The sequence below is a fragment of the Venturia canescens genome, chromosome 9 (genome assembly GCF_019457755.1).
Source record: "Venturia canescens isolate UGA chromosome 9, ASM1945775v1, whole genome shotgun sequence".
NCBI classification, from domain to species: domain Eukaryota; kingdom Metazoa; phylum Arthropoda; class Insecta; order Hymenoptera; family Ichneumonidae; genus Venturia; species Venturia canescens.
The window spans coordinates 13001123-13022921 of NC_057429.1; the positions used below are offsets into that span (position 1 = coordinate 13001123).

At 44.4% G+C, this 21799-nt stretch overlaps 1 protein-coding gene across 2 annotated transcripts in view; it reads right to left on the reverse strand.

The window, feature by feature from the left end:
• Window positions 1-21799, reverse strand: part of SK (small conductance calcium-activated potassium channel) — a 126368-nt gene that overhangs the window by 11522 nt on the left and 93047 nt on the right. For both annotated transcript variants that reach the window (XM_043429309.1, XM_043429308.1), the window contains one exon: window positions 18488-18583. In XM_043429309.1, the coding sequence (XP_043285244.1) occupies window positions 18488-18583 (96 nt within the window). The remainder of the gene's footprint in view (window positions 1-18487; window positions 18584-21799) is intronic.

Sequence of the window (21799 nt, forward strand, 5' to 3'; positions counted from 1 at the left end):
TTCGGAGAGCAGCCAAATTATTATCAGTTCTGAGCTCGTCGTCGGACTGGACGATAAAAAAAGGTTTTTTCGTTGAAATTAGCCGTTCACATGACTCCCGGTTTATCCTCTATCCCCTGTACACCGAAATATGATATTATGCTACGTGCCCGTTTATAAATTAAGCAGCGCACGAGAGAATTGTGCACACGCGGACAAAGTTGCGTGGTTCAAGCCCGTCGACGCGCATTCATCACGCACCTTGAATATAAAGCGCAGAATTCGCTTTCCCGACCACACGTGCCTCACTCCCCATCCCCATTTTCCGGCGTGTTACTCCCCCCGTCGACGCTCCACGAGACGATGTTGATTGGAAAAAAGTCGAATGAAAATCGTTCAATAATGGGCAGCCATTTTTTGATGGACTCTCGTCACTTTTCATCATCCGCGCGCCACGTGCGATTTAACTCGGCAAATTTCATTGGCCCACCGGAAATGAATATTCGTTGTCAACTCTCGTCAGGAATGCTCGATCGTTCGGACAAATTAAATATGCTCGAAAAATCCTAGGGAGTGAGTGATTTTTTGAGGTATTTCAATCCTTCTCATTATTCGATTAATTACTCGTGCGCTCCAATGACTTTAACCTCACGATTTTTATGCCATTTTCAGAAATTTATTGACGTCTCATTGTGTGGCTAGAAACAAAAATTTCTCATGCTTTTCCAGTCGAATCTTTTGAGGAATGAGACATTCAACAAAACATTTTTATATTCCAACTATTCAAACTTCATGTAACTCGAGTAATGAGTCGTAAAAGTCAAGTGTGCTTCATCCCAACGCGTTCCAAATAGATAGCATGCAACACCTTTAGATTAAACTCGCATGTCGTGTGCTTCGAGCGACAAGTTTTACTGGATTACGTATGCCAGTCGATATATTGACGTATGTGCAATGAGGAAAGTACGCTTCCGGGTTAACGACGATATTGATTCGGATGTCGTTCGAAAAAAAGGCTTGGGGCTACCGCATCGAGCCACAGGAAAGGGACATTATTGTAAACGATACACCGAATGTGCACACGGAACGAGAGAAATAGAAAACGGGAGAGAGGCAGAGGCGGACATAGAAATAGGCAGAAACAGTAATCGAGCAATCAAATAACGCGTTTACGGTCGCGTATGGAATTCCGAAGAACATTTAAAAGGTACTTCATCTGGTAGCGAGTTAGCCAAAAGAAAAATTATTGCGATTGTAGCGTTGTCGTCGGTCCAGTGAGTTTGGCTACGCCGCGACCCCGTAACCTCGCTGTACTGTCTGTACAGCTGTTATTGACAGAATTTTTCATGCGAGTTCACGCCATAATCAGTGTTCAAACTTTTGGCATTATTAAAACACGTCAAAAACGTCTAAAAAAACAAGTTTTTCTGAATCACGTCAATATCTTCTCACCCGTCCTACATATTTTATTGCAAGTTCCTAGTGCGCGTTGCGTCGATCGGAAAACGTAGTCTCCGCGGTTTCAAAAAGCGCGCGGTTATTGCAACGTTGCCATCGTGAAAGTAACACAAGCGGCATAACCTCCCAATAATCAGCACTTTCCGAAAAAAAATCATTAATTGCGAACTTTGTAAGTATTTAATGGATTTTACGAATATTCTACATACATTATTCTATCACTTATGAATGACGCTGAAGTTTCCAACGTTGGAGTCCAACGAAATGATCGAAAAAAACTCTCCAATAATTCCAGTAACTCTCCTATTTTGTTCCCTGCCAAATTTCCGATTCGTAGTTTTTCAAGCTGCACCAACGATTCGTGAAATAAAAAATTGGTGAATTACAAACGTTTTTTTCGTTCATTTCGTTGGACTCCAACGTTGGAAACTTCAGCGTCGTACTTATGAAAGTGTAGGATTATTAGCGGTTATCGTGTAGTTTCGGAACGCTTCTAGTCGAGTGCGGAGCGAGTTGTTTTGAGTTGAAAAAAGTGTTTTGTTTTGCGGAAGAAGTTGAATGTCAGCTTGAATATGACGAAATTCTTTTAATATTCGGAAGTTAATAAAGAACGATTCTTTTCTCATCATTCACCCTCTTTCTCGCAATTCAATAACACAACGATATCAATAAATTTATAAAAGTTACGGCAAGAACTGTTTGTCAGTGCCTCCAAATGTCATATATAAAGACGGGAAAAGCACTGAAGCTCGTTCGAGACCGTGTTAATTTGGAGAATCCGTTTTAATTGTGTTTCTCACGAAAAAATGATCCTCGGGCCTTGAAATTTTGACAGAGCATATTTTTTATCGTTATCATTACTGCATTAGAATGTTTAAAATCGAAATCTTATTGTTAATTCGATTAACTGTACGCAAGAGAAGTAGCCCCGCGCAGCATGACGGAAAAGTAGCAACAGCCCGGTGTCGCACGCAGGCCGTCAAAAATGGTGCACTGGCTGCACACTAAAGTCGCGTTGATGCGGAGGACGTCATAACTTTGGCAACGGATGCAGGACGACATGATTTTCTATTTACGTATGTTTGTATATGTAGGTGCAACGTACGTGTACATTATAGACGAGCTATTTGAAAAATCGATGTGACGTATATTGGAAGAAGGCTGAATTGTGGGGGGGATAAATGTGTGGGAGGTCAGAAGTACCAGGAAATGGTGGGTACGAAGGACAACTTCGCTGCATCCGCGTGCATGGCCCGCGCGACCCAATCTTCTCATCGTTACACATATGTTTTGAGCAGTTGCCCGTTCTCGGCTTCGCCCCCAAATCACCCAGAGCCATCGCCAGTTACTATCTTTCCGGGCTATCCGGGTCAGCCAGAAAAACGAAACAAAGCTTCCCGCGCGTATAGGCATACACGGATCTCCTCTCTAATATCAAAACCCAAGAGCATACACTTTGTCCTCGCGACGATATTGAGACGCTACTCTTCTCGGGGCTTTATTGCTTTGTATGAATAATTTTATTTCGTTCATATCGAACTTCATATTTGCCAAAGTTTTGCGTTCCTTCTAGAGCCACTCTTCTTCACTGTCCATATTCTCGAACTATAATCAATCAATCTTATATGAGACGAAACTCAACAGCGGCGGAGATGCTCCGCGATAGAGGAATCGAAGATCCAATTTAATTCCTCAAAACTTTATTTTTGTCGAGGGAGTTTTATTCAGCTCTAGAGAGTCTCGCTATGAAGAGTTATTGGAAAAGAGAATCAATGTATAGATATAATATCTTGGGGTTTTATTGATATAATTGCAGCTAGACATGAGGTGAATTACATTTTATTCAAGCCCGCTTCACCTCTTCGTTTCCTCCTCCTCCTCTTTCATCTTGCGGAGGTGAAGTGCTGGCCAATAAACTTTTTCGCATAAACCCGTCGATCTAGTGTTCGATTTTCTCTCTCTCTCTCTCTCTAAAATTCTCTTTCTCTAAATTGCTTTACGGATCTTAGTGTCATTCAACAGATTCGTAGAAACATTGAAAATAAAATATTCAGGTGAAAATGAATGCTACCGAGTTGCTGACCAGTCCGCGAGAGAATTTTAATTATTTTTTTTCCAAAATATGCGAAGCAGCAGGTTTCCATCAACGGGGTTTGTCTCCTGGTTAAACTCGTTCCTTTAGTTAGAGTCGCACTTGTGAGTTTTTAATAAAAGTGTACGATTTTACGAGGGCATTTTGATAGAAGACGTTGGAACAGTCTTTTTTACAACTCTGGAAATGCGACGGGTTCCGTAATAGGGTATATGTGGAGTTTCAGTCTGTTCGTCCCCTTCATTCATCACCTTTCGTCCCGTAGGCAACTATCCGAAGTGGAAGGTGGTAAAAGTCAGTGCGCGAAATGACTTTTTTCTCTTTTGCTTTCTTTCTTTCTTTTTTTTTAATGTTTCTATTCGTATTCGTGTGTCTGGTTTTCCGTGCACTGGTCGTGGTGGGTGCGCGTGAGAATGAACGATTGTGAAAAGCTCGGCATGCTTTTGCTGGCGCGCCTGTTTTTTTTTTTTTTTTTTTTTTTTCTTTCGACGACGTACCGGGATATTTTGCGATGCGGTAGTAAAACCCGCGCGGCGAGAGACTATCAAGGGTCGTGTGGACATTCGAAAAAAGGTAGCTCCATAAAGCGCCGCGCATCCTTGCAATCGCGGTTTCATAGTACCGCAAGAAGCACACAGGGGAAAAACGAGAAAAATAATGTACGATTAAAAAGGAAAAGAGAAATAAGAGATGAACAGCAAAAAAGAGACGCGCGAGCGGGAACCGGAGCTAGAAACAAAGTAAACGGAAGTCGAAAGACAAGTACTGGAAAGGAGAATGACAAAAAAGCAGGAGTCAACGCAGCCCGAGGAGCCCCGTCCCAGCACTTATTTGTCGCCCCGACTTTGTATATCCCTCGAGAATGAAGGCAATATACAGAAGAAGAGGAGTCGACATCAGAACCAGACATCGCATTACCTTCCACCCTTTTCCCTACGCCATCCTCGCACATTCTCTTTTTCGCCATTCAACTCCGGAAACCGTAACCTCGTATAAGTACGGGAGATCCGCCCCCCACCCCTCCCCCTTTCTCCAGGCTCTTCTCACTCCCATGTGAGCAACTACAACAAACAGGATCCCCTTGTGTGCCTTGTGCTACATCGCATATGTATGGAAACGGTGCTTTTCTCCGTGAACCACTTTTGCTTATTGTACACGAGCCATCGAGTGTGAACTCCGTTGGACTCGCGCGCGCGCGCACGGCGCGTAGTTGAAGCCTGGCCTGCGCTCACCCTCGAGAAAATCGTTGAGGGTGAATCGCGAAGTTGAGAAGCCAACAATTAACACGAGACCGTATGTAGGTGGAGGGTCTTGGCACCAACGAATCAATTACGCTTTGGCTTGGAGCAATCGCCTCGAATGAGGCTCAACAAGTCATCCGAGCCAGATGCGTCGGAGCTGCGACACAGGGCATGACGGATGCAGATAAATCGATGGGTAATCGAGTATTTACAGAACAGGATAATTCACTGTGAGATCTTCATCGTGATCCGGATCGAGCCACGATGTCACGGAACAAGTTGCTGTTCAACAACGTTTCATCTCCTGATTAAAGTCCATCGTTAATGATTCTTTAATCCGCATTGTTTGCTCGATCACTGTGAAATAATGCGAAGGCGAATGGTGGAAGGGCGATCGCGCAAGTGTTGCAGAGACTGGAAAAACTTCTTGGGACCTCTATTATCCAGTTATCCGGTTGAAAAGTACTCGAAATGGGAGTTGTATGTACGGAACTATCCTTGAAATGGCCCGACAACTTTCCAGATCTCTCCCCGCGGTGGAGTTTCGCGCTCTAGGATATTACACCGATACGAGACTGCCGCTGCTAACAACGAGCAGGAGTTTTCAGCACGTGTGTGATCGTCGGTGTGCGCGCGCGCGCGTCCGAGAGACGGCAAAGTTTAGCCTGGTCACTTGGTTCTTCCGGAAAATGAACTCGGTGAGACACATCAATGAGCAAAAAAAGGGAGACGCGATACAGAGTTAGTTGTACGAGGGAGTCGCTCGTTGGGAAGAAAAAAGACAAGGATTGTTGGCGTATGCGAAAACTTTTGGGCTATTCAGTGCACAAGGACGAACAATATCGCGCTTAACACTAAGAGGGAAACGCCGATGAAAATGATTCTCGAACGTTTCCGCCTTATAAAATTTACAACTTTGAACGAACCGCTGACGAAGGAAATTATATCGATACTCGCGAGGAACGCAAACGATTACAACATCAGGCCAATTTCTTATCCTCAGGATACTCCGAGCAGTGAAGTTACAGAACGATTGAATTTTAGATGCGCCGCCGAGCCGAATTCCGGGCACGAGTGATAATAAACTTGAGAATGATGCCCCGCCAGTTAGGAAGCTCGAGCGTTAAAACGGATTTAAGCGTGATATGGAAATTGAGAAGGCTGGACAGAAGCCTGGCGTGCTGGTATGCGACGTTTGAAACGACCAGAGACTTTATTTAATGGGTTTCTCACTCGAGTTGGAAAACTCATTGACCAATCGTGTTGGCGTGTTCGTATATACGCGTTGGGATACAGAGAACATAATACAGAGATAGCCAAGTGTAGAGAGTTTGAGTACGGTTGATGCAGTCATGTGATAAACCGAATGGTAAATTGACCGGAGGATCTCGTAGACAAGGGAGAGGGCGGTGGGCAATGTGTGCAAAGGCGCTGGTAGCTGCGATTCTTGCAAGAAGATGGCCCTCTTGCGGTGGCGTCTATTAGGCTGTGTATCCCGAGGCTTTGCAGCTCGCTCCTGCCGTTCGTGGTAGCGCGTATATGCATTCGCAAGCCCTCGAGGCAGCGCATACCACGATATTATACACAGTTTGTCACATAGGAAAATAGGAGTCTCGAGGCCGGAGACAAAATGGAGGAGGCTATGTAGCACGCCAACAAACGAAGGCACGAATAAGTTGTTCTGACAGATATATTAAGCTGGAAACAGGAGCTCGGCGGGATGATATTTCGAAGGTTGCAAAGAACCGCCCTGTCTCCGATGCCAAAGGGAATCTCTATCCGGAACTACCGCAAACGACTGTCTGCGTAAGTCGGACTAACTGACGCAGCGTGCGCTCTACCCGCGTCCTTGACGTTCGCCTGAATCTCTTGTTTAGCGTTGCTCGTACAATTTTAAGCCAACACTGGTGGATGAGTCTGGAAAACGAGAGTGAATTTCTCGTATAGCAAATTGAACGTGTTGCCTGCAACGACGTCCATTCGTCTAAGAGCAGCACTAACAACAACAATAACAACCGGTGACTGGTATCTTGCTCAAAATGCCAATAACCACTGTCGTTTAATCTTGTTTTCATAGTAGCCTGGACCGATAGTATAACGGAGAGCGTTCGACTTTACTTGACTCGCCGAATAGATACATACACACGTACGAGACCTGCCGAATAGAGTGTAGGAATGATATAAATTTTCGTTTCTTCCGAGTATATACAACAGCAAAAGCGAGTCGCATTCTCAGGCTACGTGCGATTTACGAGTGCCAGAAGTTCGTGGCAGACGATTGCGAGCACGCTTTGCTTAGGTCGTTCCTATATTCCGCATGTGCTACACTCTCCGCTCTTCTTCCTCTTTCTCTTCTCCTCCCTCCGCCCCTTTCTTCCTCTTTCTCCATTGCGGTGTCATTCAAGTATTCCAAGAGTGAAAACGTACCTTCGGAATGTTCATAAATCCGCACACATGCACACGAGTATCCGGACTTGCCTTGCGGACTCCAATAACGCAGCGTCGTCGTTTGGAATCGTTGGTCGAGACAAGTTGTTGAATTAATTCGAGTCACGTTTATTGCTTAATTAAATCTTTATTTGTAGGATCGCGTTAACCGTCGGAGAAACGTAAAAGGTGGAATATGCTCGTGGAGTTTGTCATTTGAGTAGCTATTTGGCCCGGTGCTTTGTACGCTCTTCGTATTTTGCTGCGGATATATTTTGCTACGATGTAATACGCTACGATACAAAAGAGCACATTTTTAGCTCTCCAAGAATATTCGTGCTTTACGGCATTCGAGAGTTGGCAATGGCGGAACGTTACGGCTGTTTCGGACTATAAAAAAATGTTGTCGGCTCCAAACGATTTCGCTGCATTCTGCAGCTCCCGGAAAGACTTTTCGGCATTTATTTGAGAGGCTCTGTACGCGCGCCGCGCGCCTCGCGACGATGAGGGAGAAACGTACAAATATTCGTTAACAAATCACTCGGTCGAGGGCACTCGATTGAAATGGGTGTATTGAAACAGTCAACTGGCAAGGTCGACCAAGTGTTTATCTCTCACGTGCAGCAGCATATCGCTGATGACAAAATGGCAGAATCGTATGGTCCGCGATATTCGAGGCTAGGTCAGGTGGCGGGTCGCGCGAACGAGAGAGAATGCCCATAAGGATGTGTGGTACAAAGGCATTTGTTGGCAAACTGTGCAGAGGTTGTACCTATCGGCCAAGTTAGAGCTGTCCGGAGACTTTGCAAACGAGCTTCAGTCAGCACCCGCTGGCACATTTCCGATACAGAGAGAAGAGTAACGATTCCTCTGTGCTGGTGCACAGGAACCCCTCCTTCGCTCGCCCTTTAACCCAGCCTCTCGGTCGCTCTTTCCCTCTGTAACATTCAGCCGCCGAACGTCTGCTTTGGAAAACCGAGAGCAAAACGCTATCAAGCTCGACAGGAGAAGAGACGAGGACGCTAAAAACATGCCACGTACCATCGAAATTTTCCGAGTGTAACGTTGCGTTATACGAAGCTTTAAAAACGCTGTACGGATACGAGTATACACTCGCACACATCCGCGTACAAACCGTGTGGCAGTTTCATCAGTTTGAGAACAAGCGAAGAGCAAAGAGGCGTGCACACAGCGGGAAAAGGGAAGCACGAACACAAAAAAAATATTGCTAGACGAGAATTTAATTGCTTTGCTTGACAATCGCGATCGGGCACGATCGCGTCGGGCAGAGCTTGCCTCACGTTCTCGCGACAAAATAAAAAGTCGACGATTCGCCAAGAGCCCGGCTGAACGAGTCGAGAATACGAAGACGGATGCGATACCCTAGATGCGGAATCAGCGAGAACAGAGCAATAGTATACAAAATAACAAAACAACGACAAAAAGAAACGAACAGATAGAAGTTGATGAGAGAAGGGAGCTTCCCCAGGCAAAAACGAGTTGGCGTATTTCGCAAGGATAAATTTATCTCCGAGCCAAAATATATAACACTCCGCTTCCCCGTACATAGTTATATTTCCGTATATATATAAATACTAACAAATCGCTGCCAAAGCAAACTTTGCACTTTCAGCTCATGCGTTTCGCCTTACAGAATCTCGCGAGGTTGTGCCTTCTTACATATTTTTGTCCACGTGCAGCGTACACCAGCAGCGATAGAAATATCACGAGGACAGTTCCGTCTCGACCGAGTGAAGATAGAAACCGAAGATACGTGTTTACCATTCTCGATATAATCATCGCCCTGGAGGCTCACCGCGCCCCTCAAATAAAATGCGCGTGGAGAGCTCGTGGTTTATGTAGCTTGGAATACGAGACCGAAAAATCGTAATCTCCCTACGTCGCTAGACCACGTATGCCCTTTCCCTTTGTGTACGTACGTGTGTAGAGAGGAAGCGAGTACTCGCTCGCTGAAAGACGGATGATATCGCGAACAAGTAAATCCCGCTGATGCTGATGTTGGCCCACAAGGATTTGGAAGGAGAATATATCGTGGATTGTGCACACTTGCCGAGACATTTATCTCTGCGATTCGAGGCTGATAATACTCGAAAGTATAGCATTGTACTCGCACGTGGAAGCTCGAACTTCAACAATGTTCGGTGGCCAGCGAGCTGTTAATAACGAAGGGGAATTAGACTCGTGGGAAAACAGAGTCGTACTTAGTAAGCAGGGAGGTGGGTGGGAAGGAGAGTACGAAACGAAGAATAGTTTGCGGCCTCGTTGTTTCTGGACTCCTGTTGGCATATTCTCCGAGTTATTCGTTCACATCGATCCGGGATGTTTGAATCTGTCGATGGAAAAATAAATCCTTTCGTGCGATCCGAACGCGGGGGATATCGTAAAAGGCCATCAAAATTGATCTTGTGCGAGTCAGGATTTAAGAGGCGTGTTCGAGTGTCTCCAGTCGTTTTCCAGGCCAATCGTCAGCCCTCGGGGCCAGGCGATGAAACACTCGAGTGCGAGAGCACACAGTGAGTGCTCGGGTCATTGAGCCATCGCGCGCGTCCAACGGGAGATTATCTCGATCGGGCTCTCCAATCCACCGAGATGAATGAGGTCCGGATGTGCGGCTGTACAGCCCGGGCAGATCGAAAGAGGAACTTGGCCGAAAGGCTAAAGATAAAAGGAACGAATTTATGTCCGTTTGTGTGAATGTGTGCGTTGAGCCTTGTGAGAATCCACGGGAAGTCGAGCCCGGTCCTCTGCTGCAGGCAGCCGGAGACCGCTGCTCGTGGTTGCTTCAGCGGCATCACACAGATCCGTCGGAAAAGAGAGAAGAATCGGAAGAGCATTTTCTCTCGAGGGGGTTTGACTGTGTTGAGGGGAAGAGAGAGAGAGAGAGAGAGAGAGAGAGAGCGAGGGAATGGGGCAAAGGAGATTGAGAGTACAATGCCATGAGGCATTGAGAGTATAACATGACGAAGGTCATATACTTGTATGTTGCTTCAGAGAGGGTAGATTCCCAGTGATGGTCTGCTCGCTACAGATTGGCATCTGGAGTGTTTGTTGGTCCGCCGTGGAATAGGTGGAATCCTGACGAGCCAAGGGAGGGCTTAAACCCATCCCCAAAAGCTTACCCCTTTCGGAGCTCTTCGCTCTTCTTCTCATAGTCCTCGCGGTGCCGAGGGTCGCTCGGGGATATCGGGCGATGGGTACTGGCTTCTACGACGAAGCTTGTTACCTACCAGCCCCAGCCTGGCCACCCAGGATATAGATGTAGACGGATGTTTTACTAGCCTCTCGTGTCTGGTACCTCGGTCTCTCTCGATCCTCGCTGGCCCCGTGCCAAAAAACAGAGAGAGGCCTACGCTGACCTTTATCTTCTCCTTGCGTGTTGTTTTTTGAGAGACGAGTATGAAGTTGAGTGAGGATGATGGCTCTCCCCGAATGCGGGGGAGAATATCGAGAGACATCACTGTTAAAGGTGCCAGGAATTTAAGGTGGCTGACAAATCCCTGATCAGGGACTGAGAATCCTCGATTCAGAACATTTCCAAGTTAAACATCCAAGAATGGAACAGTTGGCTTGTCAAGAAACTAGAAAAAAAATCGCGTCATCAGTTCGAATCCTAAGGAGCTCTGTACAAGGCTCGAGCTTAGCCTCGCACTCCTCTCGATTCCAATGCTTTATACATTCATTCTCGAGGGAAAACAAAAGGCTGCTGAAGAGGCGAGTCTTTGCACGAATTCGACATCGGTCAAATGGCTCGGTCTTTCCCTTTCTGCCAATTGGGTTTTAGTCCCCCGGTGTGTGCGTGTCACCCTTCGCATTTCTTTTTTCCTTCTGATATGAGATCAAAGTTATTCGCACCTTGTCCTCCAAAGTGTAGATACAACCGAAAGTGTCAGATAACAATCGACAGCAGGCATGGGTATGGATGGCAGATGGAGTGAAAAATCGTTTAGGCCAGCTATTATTAGGCAAGAGATCAAGACAAAAACGTTCCAAACCCAACATCGTATTTTACTGCTGTCTCGACTCTGGATTTTTCTTTTGCGCTCCAAAGACCTTTGCGCACCCATCGGTTTATCGATTCGCAGTTTCATCGAGCTCGTGAAGCGAAATATTCGGAAGTAATCGAATTTGCATCGAGGTGAGGTTTTTTTGAGTCGAAATTATGAAAATTTATTTGGTCGCTCGCTACAGCAAATTAAAGATTTAGGATGAGAAATTCCTCACAGAGGATTCTCATGAAAATTTTGTCAGGCTCGCTCCGGCATGCTGGAAAGGAAGTTACGAAAATGCGAGTCACGCTAAGGGCTCAATCTCCATTTCTCAGTTTCACTTTGCCGTTCCCTCGCAGAGTTTTACTTTTTTCTCTACCGCGCACCGAGCGCGTCTCCGTCGATCTCTCGAGCTTTTCCCACTCCGTAAAAGAGAAAAGGGGCAAAAATTCTGCAACGCGCGACGGGAAACCCCGTCAGAAGTGAATTTCAAGTTCCCTCGAGGCTTTCCGAGCGGTGCCAGCGAGCTACGGTTTGCCCGCAAAAGCGGAGGCGAACCCGAAAAGACAGAGGGAAAGAGAAGTGAGAAAAAGTGCTCGCTTTACGTGTGGCTTTGCTCTGCGTGCGAATTTTCCAACGAGGCTTCCTTTGCTCCGAGCGAACGCACCGAGAAAGGAGGACCGAGCTCCATCGTTCGAGTCTGTGGCAAAGAAACGAGGATTCTCATCGGTCGATTTTCGCGGTGGGCCGAACGAAGAGCAGTGGCAACCTTTAAAGTCCAATCTTCGACGTTACTTCACCCTCGTTCCTGCAAAGCGATTTATTTTACAGACTCGTTTAACGAGATACGAGCCGACGCTCCAAAACCGTTTGGTGATTTTAAATCCCCAATAATATTCGAGCGTCAATAAAATAATAAACGCGCGGAAAGATAGAAAGACTGCGGCAAAAAGAGCGCGCTGGATTCGCAAACTCACGGAAAAATAGTGCACCGTCATACGAAATATGTGAATTATCACCGCGATAACTCGCTCCGCATGCTCAATGGAGTTTGGCGGTCACGCGGGCGAGAGTCTCGTCCATCTAAACGCGACTCATCTCCGGCTGGTGCTGGAATAATGTAGCCTTCGAACCGGTCATTTTTATCGGTGAGTAGACACGAGCAGGCAAAAAAATAACGTGAAAATGTCCGTGGCGACTGCGGCCATGTATGACACACTCGCTATATATAGAAGACAGGAATATTTACGAGATGAAAGATGAGCCCGAGTGACGTGAAAAAGTTGGCTGGGGGGACGAATACCGAAGTATATTCGATTATGCTCGGACATTTTCGCGGAGCACAACTCCCTGAGAAACGGGAGCGTCGAGATTGTATTCGCTCTGGGAGCGAGAAACCTCCGACTTTTTGGCCATGCCAGTTTCATATTTTCCTATATATACGCATAATCCATGTAAAGGTCGGTTATTGCATATGTATGTGCACAAGCAATGTGGAAGGGAAAAAAGGAGTTCTCGGTAGAGAATATCGCTCCATTTATTCGCCGGGCGAGAAGAAAGAAAACAAGATTACAAGGACACTTTGTATATATACGCGTGGAAAAAACGGCGGAGGGAGTTCCGCGAGCGTCTAGAGAACGTGTCAAGCGAAGGAAAAACGAGAAACAAAAAAATTGTTGGATAAGCGAAATCACGTGTTTGTTACATGCTTCTTCTCATTCCATCGGCGCACACATACGTGTTCAAGAAAATATCGATCAATTTCGACGCGACGATACGCTGCTGGAATAATTCGTTGAAGTAGTTTGTGTCAAATGATCTGGCGCAGCTTGCTGAAATTCGTATTTCCAAAGTCCTTTCAATTTTTATTGAAAAACCATTGTTTTTCGTTCGTACCGGGGAACGCGGGCGGGGCTGCACCGATGTCAGTGAGTCTTTGGGTTTCGACGAGAACATTTTGCTTCTGGAACTGCAAGCTGCCACACGCACACGAAGTTTCCTCAAGATGACCAGCGTCTCAAAGTATTTTTTCTTTACTTTGTAATCTGCTACTTTGTCTCCGGACTTCTCGAGAGATTTTTTTTATCATTGTTCGACGAGGTTGGTTGGCAAAAGTTATTGTACCACGGAGCAGATAAGTTTTCGTCGCGACTTTAACCTCGACTCGGTCAGACTTTTCGTCTTTTTTCTCCCCTTTCGCTGTCGCTACGACTTTCGCAGCTTTTCGCGGGTGAAAAGGTCTCTCTTGGATGAAATTGCGAGAAAGCCCCGTCGGGTGAGTCTCTCGTTTCCTATCTTACTCCTTCTGCTCTTCCCCCGGCCCTCTTAGACACGAATTCCCGGCGCACGCAGAGGCAGAAAAAAGTGTAGCGAGAAGCCAGAGAAAAAAATGGTCGCGTGTCGAACGTGTCGCGAGGGACCGCGTGTGCGCGGACAAGGATCATCTGGGAGGGATTTGAGGCAGGGTGGTGAAGCGAAAACGAATAAGGGACACTCGGATTTTTATCTGCCGAGATAGCGACCACGACGAACTTTGCGTGGACGAGGCTCACGTGGGCAAGCCTGCTGATTATAGTGTTTTACTCTACCCCCGCATTCGCACTTTGATGCCGATCGGGAAAAATAAAATAAAATAAAAAGCCAACTATTTTCTACTCGTTCGACCACAAATTCGTCGATCACCATTACGAATACTTTGCTCATCATTTTTCCAGCAACGATGCTTTTTTTCTCGTGGCGCAGACTCGTGGACCAGAAATTTTCGAAATTTAGACGGATTCGACGGTTTCGACGGAGTTAATAACATTCCGGTGCATGTTCCCATCGAAGCGATCGATTGTAAGCGAAACGTGCAATGTCAGTGGATTGAAAAAAAAACAAATTTTCAGCCGACAAAATCCACATCCCTGGACGAATTTTTTCGTTAATTCAACTCCTGTTTCGTCGAACGAACAAAATCGCATTTGCCTTTTTCCAAAGAAATAAAGTCGAGTCCGCTACATGTCTGTTCTACTAAACGGATTTTGTTCGACAAACATTTTTTTTTCTCCTCCTCCATGCTGCTTGTTTGCAGCTTTTCCGCACCAACAATACACTTTTCAATGAATCGCCCATGGTGCGTCTGCGCACATGCACAAATGGTCTTACGACAGGAAGAAAATCGCATTAAGGTCGTAGTCCATTGGGACGCTTTTCTACGGAGTAAATCGGAACTTGAAGCGGATATATTTTCGTTTCCATTGGAGTAAAGATACATGCGCATGTACATTTGTACAGGCGAGGTGTGTACTTTATATCCAAACATGAAAAGTGCCCGTGTCGAGTACCTAAGTGAAAGATACACTTACAAGAGTGAAATCGTTGCGTGCGCGTTCGTGTGCGAGTGTGAGACTGTTTGTCACGCGTTTGCTCTATAAACGTTCTGGCACACTCGTCCGTACGCAAGCTCAGGGGTGTTTCTAGTCACTGGGATAAAACCCAAGGGATTCTGCACTTCCTGAGCATGCATATTTATCTTCTGCTCCCTCCCGCGCCCCTCCTTTCTTGCCATCTTTCCCGAAACCTTAAGAGCTGGAATGGGGCTTGGCGAAAGAAATCGACGAGGATTATAAGCAAGCTTCTGCGTGTATCTCGTTCGATACTTTCCGTGTGCGATTCGACTTTCTCGTCAGTCCGATCGAACGAATACCGCCAATTTATCTGGTCACCCTTACATAATAGTGTTTCTTCGTGACGCCCCGCAAAAATAAGGAGAAACGATTTTATTTGTTAGCGAACAAATGATTTTTTCGTTTGTTTTTATGTTTTGCTTGATACGGCGGGTTTGGCGAATCGGAATATTCGAGGCTCGAATGCCTACCGTTTCCGGAATTCGTTGCTGTTTGCACGGGGCCAAAAAGGTGCGATGCCATGCTCTACTCGCGTGAGGGCTTTCGTACCAATGAAACATTCAGCTTACGCAAATTTAGTGGGACCAACAAATGCGGGGGGGTTGGTAGATATATGAATACCCTGCGCGATCGTTATATAAGCATTGGCTGAATTTTCTGGGATATCCCGGAAATGCTCATCACGCAGCCCATACCCGTTAGTCAACTTATCATACGCACGAATTCCGGAAATACTGTACCTCTTCCCAGCTCGATACACACGCTACTCTTTCGTTGTTATTTCGAGGTCATGAACTCGCGCGCTTCGCAGTTGTACTAAATCTCGACGAATTCTTCGATCTCGCGGCTCATCGTGCTCTCATTAAACAATAATACGCTCCACCCAATCACAATTCGAGCGAATTATTCGCCACCATGATTTATCGCTTATTGAATAATGATTCAGTAATTATGATCGACTTTTTTTGCGCCATCGATGCCAGCGAGGGACATTCAGTCTCCGGCCATTTCGCGAGCAGCCCAACAACAAACGCACTCTGATTTTTTCCACCACTTTTTCGTAACTTACACGCAAATTCCTAACAGCTACATCACCGTTTTACGATAATTCGTAATAACGCAATTAAAAATAAGTTTTTTTTGCAAAATTTCTTCTCGTGGTAGATTTTTGGAAAAAAGGGTTTATCAATTTTCCGTATTTTTCCAGAGCTCCGTTGCAATTGTGTTCCAGGGGTGCGAAACTGAGGCTTTTCAACATTGACAACTGTGCATGAACTCAAATTCTACGACGAGACAAAAAAAGTCTTTTTATTCCCCGATAAAAAGGAAGCTTTTTCACAGTAAAAGTGTGATGATGATCAATACTTGATGAATGTACACAAAATATAAAAAGTTCCATTATATTGCCTTATTTTTCCATGAATTTCAATTACGAAATGCAGCCATACAATTTTTATTAGAGAATCATGACGAGGAATCTGGTCGTTAAAAAAATGGCACCACTCAGCGTGACACTTTCCACCGTTTGACGTATTCGTGCGAGTGCGAATATGCACAGACCGCGAGAGAAAGAAAGGGTGTGAAAGAATGGAGAAAAGTAAGAGCCGTTCTGACACTGTCTCGTATTGCGATCACGTTTTTGGCTCGAACAATCTACGAAAGGCTGAATTTTACTATTGCACGAAAGAGGAAGGGAAAGAGATAAGGATCTTAATAAAATTTGTAACCCTCTTTGCCGCAAGCTCTATCCGCGTGTCTCCGTATGAGCTGCTTTTTGCCACCGCCCCGAGGTTATATGCGAAAATAACGTGTCCCACGTACGGTCACGAGTTGAACTCTCGGTGCATAATACATGCGCGTGCTTCTGACTACCAACACACAACTCGCGGTAGTAAAATGAGAAATGAGAAATGAAAGGAAATATTACATGGATCACATTTGCGAGTACATGAAAGCGTAGTTTTTTAATTCAATCGGACAGTTTTCATTTACGATTAATTGAGACTGAAACTTTGAAACTATACATTGAAAACTAAAATATTGACGTTGAATCGAGTCCCGGCGATTGTTTCGCGATAAAATTTACCCCTTTTCCGTAAGCATTTTATTCCGTAACCATTTTTACGAAAATTTTGTGTGAAAAAAGGTTTGAACGAGGAATGTTGCGACGAGGTTACAGCTCCATCGATCATCGGCTGCGCGATACCTAATCTGAAAAACTGTCGTGTCTGTCTCTGGATTCTCGGACACATTTAGATTTTTTTTCTATAACAAGCGAATAACGGACTTTGCATTTGTCGAGAGAGAGAGAGAGAGAGATATGAAAAAAGGGGAAAAATACACGAACCGCTTCCTGGTGCCGTCGCGTTTGCTCGCATCGGGGTATATCAGAGTCACATATTTTTCGAGGACAGGAAGGAAAGAGAGTGAGAGTAGAAGCGAAGCGAGGAAACGCGGAGTTGAGATTTACTCCGATATATAAAAACGTAGGAATAGGCGGCAAACATAAAACGAGGAAAACATTTATTGGCTTGTGTGTCCCCGTGCACACGAAGGTAGTCACAGACTTGGCTACGACGCTCCCTTTTTTTACGAGCTTCTCCTCCCATTCGCCTCAGAACGAGGGAAATGCCTCGCGAAAAGTAAAGAAGAGGGAAGAAAAAAAATGTATGCGACAAGAATAAAAGGAAAAAACAAAATTGCGACGATGAATTCTTAGGGAGGACCAAACGGAACGCTCCCAAAGCGTCGGTTTCTCGTGCAACCAAGTTTTAATCCTCCACCTGCTTCTCTCAACCACCTAACGCTTTTTTAACATTTGAACTCAACGAATCTCCGTTTAAATCGAATTTATTTTCTACACCTATTCCCCAATCCCCCATGACTTTTATCGAATCCCACCAATTTATTGCTACCTGCTATGCTCGATGTTCTGCCCAACCACCGCATTCCTGTTTATCGCTTGTCAGATTTACGCGACGCTTCTTCCCACACGCAGTGTTTACCCAATTTCGACGTCGACATTGTAATCGTTTGGGTATCCGGCTTTGCTCAATTTGACAATTTATCAGAGAATTTCGTGTTTGACGAAAAGAATTGACTTTTTTCACAGAAACAATGCTCTCATGTAGTTGCGAATCCGCTTTCACTTTTTATTAAGGCTTTATATACACTTGCAGCGGGCGAAAAAACGTGATTTTCTCGATTTTTTTTCGACAAGAAAATAAATGGTTATTGAAAAACTGTGAACGACGTTCATTAGTACATATGCTCATGTACTCGTGCAATTTTTTCCATCAAAAAATTTCCCAAAGTGGCGCAACTCCAGCTGTATTTCAGTAGCACCTTTTTTTCAGCATCAGTTGCGGTGGACGTGATTAAAAAACTATTCATCCGATTCATACCAAATTTGTACCACTTATTTATTATAAAAATAGCTTGGGCCTGGACGGAGGATTTGTAAAAATTTTGATTTAACAAAAATGGCGACTGTTTTCACAAAAAATTCATTTTTGAGCTGCTAAGTTTGCGGTTTTTTTGTTACAATTTTTTTTTTTTCAAAAAGACGATTCTGAGATAATCGCGTTTAAAGATTCAAGCGTAGGACGATCGCGCGCACGGGGCGGTCGGCTGAAATAACCACAGCTGTTAATGTAATGCTCCGATCTTTATGAAATTTGGTGAGAATATTCTACTTGAAGAATATCTAATAAAAAAATTTTCGATTTTTCTGCCCATTGCAAGTGTATATAAGGCCGTGAAACGAGAAAAATTCGTCGAAATATTGCAAACGTACAAGAACTTGATGGGAATAATTGGAAGCCATTGATTGTTAAATTTGAGCACATGATTGCAAAAATCTTCATTCGATGGAGATTTCCGTTGTATACGCACCTGAACTTCTAAGGCATGATAAGCAAATATGAGGCCAAGCAGTATCACAGTCGACACGGAGATCAGGGTTTTCAGTGCAGTCGAGTAAAACGAGGCCTGAAACAAGAACAGTGAAAAAATTGAATGTCACATTAATATAACTTTGTTGGATTGAGAATTTCGATGAACAAATTCAAATATTTCGACGAAGTCAGAAGCTGAATAAAAAAATAGAGCTTTTCATAATGTGCTTGGAAATCAATGAGACAAGAGAGGAAACGTCGATGTGCAGAAAAATTCCAGGAATAATAAAAAAAAAAAAGTTTTTTCTCATCGCAACGACTGAAACTTGGCAGTTTTTCGTACATTCGTCGTTTTCCATTTGGTTGAACTTTGTTCAGATTTCTAAGTTATCATATTATTATACGCACACCCTCGACTGTCGTACACTCCAGCAGAATATGAACACAGATAAACGGAAGAAAGGATTCTCGTCGCGAGCAAATGGAAAGTTTCAAAGAAAACTGAAGAAGTCCCCGAGGGAAGAAGGATATTTTCAATTGACATTGCAAATGTTTGGAATTTTCTCGAGATTAGAATATCCCGTAACAGGGAGTTCTTCTTGCCCTGAAAGGGCTTTCGATTGTTTGAGAAATCTTTGGCTCCGACATTGCGGTAAAAAGAATTTGAGGTTTTATCTCCTCTTCGAAAAAATCGTTTGGAAATATCTCGTGAATTAACTCGGCAGCACTCAAATCGAATATACGGAGAGGAAGCCTCACGCAACAATATAGTGAAGTTTCCATTGGGGATTGAAATTTTCATTATGTCGGAAACGATGTTGGAGTGGGTACTAAATGAGCTCCGGTGAACATCAGAGAGACCGTGCATCGTTCGAAGGTTCGAGTGCATCTGCGCGTGCATCCCTGTGTTGTACACCGTGCATTGTTTCACTTTCTGCGGAAGTCAATGGAGAACGGGGCTACAAATAAGATAGATTTGATTGATTTCCGCCGAGCGAGTGAAAAAATCAACGTGTATTTACGGGGGTTCCTAAGCATTCGACCTTCATTCCTTTCGACTGGAGTAAAATCGCATTTTGCTTTGCAGCATTCCATTCTCGGCCATACACGAAAAAATGATGCATTCATATAGTTTTCAGGTGGAACAATATATTCGACGCGGAGGGGACGGAGCGTCATCGCGACGCAAAAATTTGCTGCGCACACAAATCCTTGACCAGCAACGGGGCTCTTCGTTTTCTCATTTTATCGAACAAATAATTTTAATATATATAAGACTTAAAATAGTGCACGCATAACTCATGATATGCGGTGCACAACAGAGCCGTATTTTCTCGGGTTACCACGACGATTCGATGTGGTCCTGCGCATGTCAGATTCGACCAGCAGGCATCCTCGACACGAGTGTAAACCCGAGTGAGCGAGAAAATCTAACGGAACAGTTGGTCACGCCCTGTACAATAAAAATTCGTCGTAATGATCGCCTCGGATTCCAACAAGGCTTGCTAATGCGCTCCAATTATGTTGCGCGCGACGTCACTTTTCTGTGCGAGGGTCGAGATAAAAATGCATAAAGTGTCGAAAAAGCATTAATTCATTAATTATTTCATAAACTTGAGAATTTTTTTCATAATCGTATATATTCGATGGTAACTTAGTTTCAGAGTGTATAATAAAAATAAAAAACCGTGAGTTTGCGTGTCGCCTAGGACCCGTAACATGAGACACGGAGACGGAGTAAAAAGAGTGGGTCGAAACGAAGAAATGTACGCTCGGAGCCGAGTCCAATTGCGCTCTTAATGAGTTTCCTTTTTCTCCATCTGCCGCCGCTGCTGCTGCTGCTGCTGCACGAGTATATTTTCTCAATTTGTTTCTCAATGAAAACGCGAAGCTTAGCTCATATTTCCGCTCCATCAAGTTGAGCGACAATTTGCAATAGTGAATTGCAGCACGATGATTCATCATCGTGCTGTTCCCATGCCCGAATCGGCCTGGTTCTTCGCTCGGTTGCATATAGATACGAATCATAAAATGTCATTCGTCATGAAGACGCTATGAGGAATCCTAGGGATTTTCAAGCTGTCCGAGCTCTTCATTCGTACACGATATTAATGGTCGTTGAAATTGATTACCTTGATGAATCTTAACTGCGTGTATACCTTGGTAAACGGACGGACAAGCGACTCTTTCTCCCAGTGCAGTTGAGCAGCGTTTTAAGGGCTTCTCTTTACAAATACCTTCATTTCTCTGCGGGAGCATATTCCTCTCGATCTTCCTTCGCTCGTGCCATCTTTCCAGCCTCGCTCGAGATCCGTGCATCCCTCCTCGCTCGTCTCTCCCCGCCGATTTCTCACGCGGTGTTGGAAACCGCGGAACCGGATCCTCCTCAGTACCATCAAGCTCGAAATTCATATCCTTGGACTTTGGCTCGTTTGCGTTTCACTCGTTAACAGCTCGTCGAGAACGTTCGGAACGTCGAGCACGTTGATCGAATCACCTATTTGCACTGACTTGTCTCTTTTGTTTCGACGTTGGAAATTCGACGACCGCGACGTTTGTAGCCTTATTTTCGTGTATCGATGTGAGTTTCTTTGTTTCAATTGACATGTGGTTATGTTGGAATCTCCTTAAGCTGCTGTTTAAATTTTAATTATTTATTAAGGGCGGGGCGACGTCAATTCGGTGAAAATTTTTTTAAGAATTTCTTTGGACGCTGCAGATAATATAAATCTATTTCGTCGATTGTGACATCATAGTACAACAATATGAACAAGATTTCCTGAATTTTGAAAACTCGAATATTCATAATTAACTCGATGGTAGCAGAGGCACTTCGGAAAAAGTTGTTCACCCGTTAACGGTGTAAACCGAAATCTACTCGATTGATCCTCTTGAAATTTGGCATGGTACCTTCTTACACAATTGACCAGGTATCTACGATAGCTTTTTTCCAATTTTTCATAATTATTAGTTTTACAATAACAAATAGGCTTATTTTTTAGGCGAAAATCAGTGCTCTCACTTCCAAGTGTCATAAAGAATCGAAAAAAAAAGTCTCGTACTTAATCAATTGTGTAAAGAAGTGCGATGCCAAATTTCAAAAGAATTGGTTGAGTAGATTTTGTTTTATGCTGTTCACCGATGGACAACTTTTTTCTGAGTGCCTCTGAAGATTTGCTACCATCTCGAGTTAATTATTGATGTTCAGGTTTTAAAAATTCCGCAAATATTGTTCATATATTGTAACATGAAGTCACAATCAATAATAGAGGACCCGCCGCCCTTAAATTTTCGATAATCTGACCTGAAA